The 3,398-nt window shown below is 41.7% G+C and overlaps 1 protein-coding gene across 1 annotated transcript in view; it reads right to left on the bottom strand.

Annotated features, from left to right (window-relative positions):
- Positions 1 to 465: 465 nt before the first annotated feature.
- LOC103742884 (PH and SEC7 domain-containing protein 3-like) overlaps positions 466 to 3,398 on the bottom strand; it is a 6,776-nt gene continuing 3,843 nt past the window's right edge. The window contains exon 2 of the mRNA XM_008844030.3: positions 466 to 3,215. Coding sequence (XP_008842252.1) covers positions 2,819 to 3,215 — 397 coding nt within the window. The 3' untranslated portion in view covers positions 466 to 2,818. The remainder of the gene's footprint in view (positions 3,216 to 3,398) is intronic.

Here is a 3,398-nt window from a genome sequence, read left to right as displayed (position 1 = left end):
CTATCAAAGAAACAGGAAAAGCCTGTCAACAGAGAAGGAATGCTGGGCCAATGCACAGTGGAATGCTGGGCCTATGTGCAGTTTAATCCATATTCTTGTCTTCTTTTGTAAATATATTTATTAATAAAGTTGGAAAAGATTCTTTCCCTTGAATTCTAACCTTGGCACTCAGTCAGGGTTTTGCTGAGAGGAGTCAATTACGGTGACCCTTCCACAACCATCAATCAGGCTCAATAACCCTGGTCCACTTCCATACTGCTGCAGAGATATTCTAATGCAGAAGAAATTTTAAAAGGCTGCTTGCTCATTGATTGCTTTAAAATTTTATACAAGCCTGTTTATTAATGATTTGGTAAATTTCCCCTTAAATTATAATATTTTGTAATAACACAAATACCCACCAGTAACAACAACATGACCCTCACCCACAAAAAGAGTAACAACCAATTCAACATTTAGAACTAAGTCCTTGGAAACAGACCTATTCATACGTCTGTCTCTATAGATGCACAGTGTGAAAGAAGGAAAACAAAACAGAATGCTGATCTATAACAGACCAGGCAGCATTAAACAGTGAAAGGACTTGTCTAGGAGCTGGGCAGCTCGGACTCAGGGCACGGGATCTGCCATTAGGAAGTCACATGGCTTTGGGTAATTCTCCCAACCAAACTAGGACACTAACTTTTTTGTTGTTATAAAAGTAAAATTATCTAAGGTCCCCTTCAAGTTATAAAATATTACATTTTTTCAACCCATAAGTCTCTAAAATTACAACTTCTCCAAAGCAAAATTCCTAGGATCAGTACACGTGCTTCCGTTTATTAACCCTGAGTAGACACCTAAGACAAAATGAAACTCTGTCCACCTACAACCCCCTTGGGTGAAGTCAAAGAACACTAGATGATGTGTCCCATGGTCTGTCCTAGCTACTGGCAGTGTGTGTGTAAGTGGGGAATGACTGTCTTAGGAGTCCTGGAGGAGGAAGATCTGGAAGAGAAGCTCAGCCTGCTCCTCTGAGATGCATCTGGTCCTTACCAGGATTTGGTCCTTTGCCTTCAAGCAAGGTCTCACAGTTTCACCACGCATGAGACACAGGTGAAATTTGATCTAAAGACAACCTGACAGATACCACTGTCTAATCTGCAGCTAAAACATTTTAATTAAACTCTGTCCATATTAACGGCTGGAGTCCATGCTGCCGAATGACATCTACCTCCTAGTCTAGAAGCTGAAGCCACATAAGAATGAACCTTTCATCCAGCCCTTCCTGTGCTCGCCACACATGCTTGTCTCTACCTTCACTGACACACCTTCCCTGTGGCATAGCTTCCCAGCCCAAATCACCTAACTCCTGGTACTTGCCTCAGAAAGTTAGGTTGGGGGTACAACGGGATCGTCTTCATACCTATTCTATGATATTTTATCATAATTCACAGTCACCAGGGATGATGATAAAGCAAAAAGACTACAGCTGTGTTCTCTATTGAGAGATACTCCCTCTGAGAGACAACCCAAGCAGAGATGCCTCGAGAACACCCAGCTCACAGGCACACTCCCACTTCAGGGATGCTCACTCTCAAGAACAGCCCTTCCTCAGGGACACATCCCTGGGGATACCATCCTCTCAGGGGCACCCTCTTCTTAGAGACACATAATGCCTAAATACGGACTTAGCAGCCAGTTCCTGTGCTGGATGCTTTAAGCACACAAGACATCATTATCCCTACTTTTCAAAAAATTAAATCAGATGTTAGAGAAAATAAGTAGCTTATCTATATCAGACCAAGCTCTTGTGTTTTGAGACCTTATCTCACTGTGGCAACCACTACTCACAGCCATTTCACATGGAAACACAGCACAAGGTTAAAATGTGCCAGTTTTGAATCTTCTCCTCCCCAGAACTATAAACCTATTGTAGTCATAGAAAATGTCAGCACAGGACAGACTGTTGAAAAGAGATGTTTACTAGAAACCTATAATATGAACAGACTTCTAAAAAGTAAAGCACTGACATTTTTATGCAGCTTTAAAATACTTTACCCTCATTTAACTTTCCCTCCACCATCACCTCCAGACACAGACACACAGGGAGGAAAAAATAACAAAACTAAATTCATAAAACAGATGATTTAGCATTCCCTACCCACTGATAAAGTTGCAAAATGGCAGGCAGATGAACTAAGATGACAAGCAAGAAGAGACAGACGGCTGGATAATCCATACGTAGACAAGGCACCCCAAATGACAGCTGTGGAATGTGTACCATACACAATTTGCCATGTTAGCTCTAAGATGGACCTAAATGTTAAAATAGAGAAAATAAATACTTATAGCCTTGTCAAGTCTTGTCAGCTTCCATCCTATCCACCAAGCACCCATATCAGATCCTTCCTTGAAATCTCAGAAACAAGAAGACAGCCAGGCAGAAGAGTACCTAGGTGATAGGGGTAGAAGACACTGGAAACTTCCCAACCAACACCTCCATTTACAATCAAGGACTCTCTGGGCTAATCATACAACCTGCCAACGTCAGACTAAAGCTCTGTTGATGGGCACTAGCCACTGTCTCCAGAGCTGTATCATCACTATGTCCAGTAGCTACTCTTATACAGTTAACACAGGAAATGTCCACAGCTCACCAATTTGGCAAACCACTAAGGTATACTTTGCCTTCTCTTAAATCCCAAATTACCATTTACTCAAATCATCTGCCTACATCCACAGAAACTAGGAAAATTCACTTAAAATGTATTCCACACGTAGATTTCATAAGGACAGAATACTATAGAAATACCACCATGAAATTAAGGAGAGTAGCCTAGTACCTTCCCCAGAAAGCAGTCTCTTGAGGGCCTTTCATGTAGATGGAGCTGCTGGAATCATTCAGCCCATTTGAATAGCCCATCACAATCCCACCATTGCCATCTGCTGAGACACTCAGGACATCCTGATGTCCTCCCGCAGAGGTCCTCTCCAGGAACTGACCGCCTTCTTTAATGCGCTGCTGTATCATTGGAGTAAGGGGCATTTCAAAGCTAAAGTAGCTATCAGGCTCCGAGTACAGCGTCTCCAATGACTCTGCACTGTAGTATAGAGAAGTGTTGTCCAAAATGGTTTCAAACTGGGAGCTGTACACATCAGTGGAGTCCTCCATATATCCATGCCCAAGGACATCATCATCTCCTCCCCGAAGGTGCTCTTCTTGCTCAAGGATCCTGGAAAGGGAGTAAAAGTGAAGAATTTCAATATTGCGTTAACTTTTCTTTTTCAATTTCCCCCCTTCATCATGTAAAAAAGATAGTGTTGTACTGATATAACTGTTGTGTGCACTAAAGTTATAACTTAATAACATATTTGGGAAGGACGACATGAAATCTATTTAAATTAAAATATTCTTG

Source organism: Nannospalax galili, unplaced genomic scaffold (assembly GCF_000622305.1).
Source record: "Nannospalax galili isolate Female #2095 unplaced genomic scaffold, S.galili_v1.0 scaffold9282, whole genome shotgun sequence".
In the NCBI taxonomy this organism is placed as follows: Eukaryota; Metazoa; Chordata; class Mammalia; order Rodentia; family Spalacidae; genus Nannospalax; species Nannospalax galili.
The sequence above is the reverse complement of the archived record's forward strand: the minus strand, read 5'-3'. Positions and strand labels throughout refer to the sequence as shown.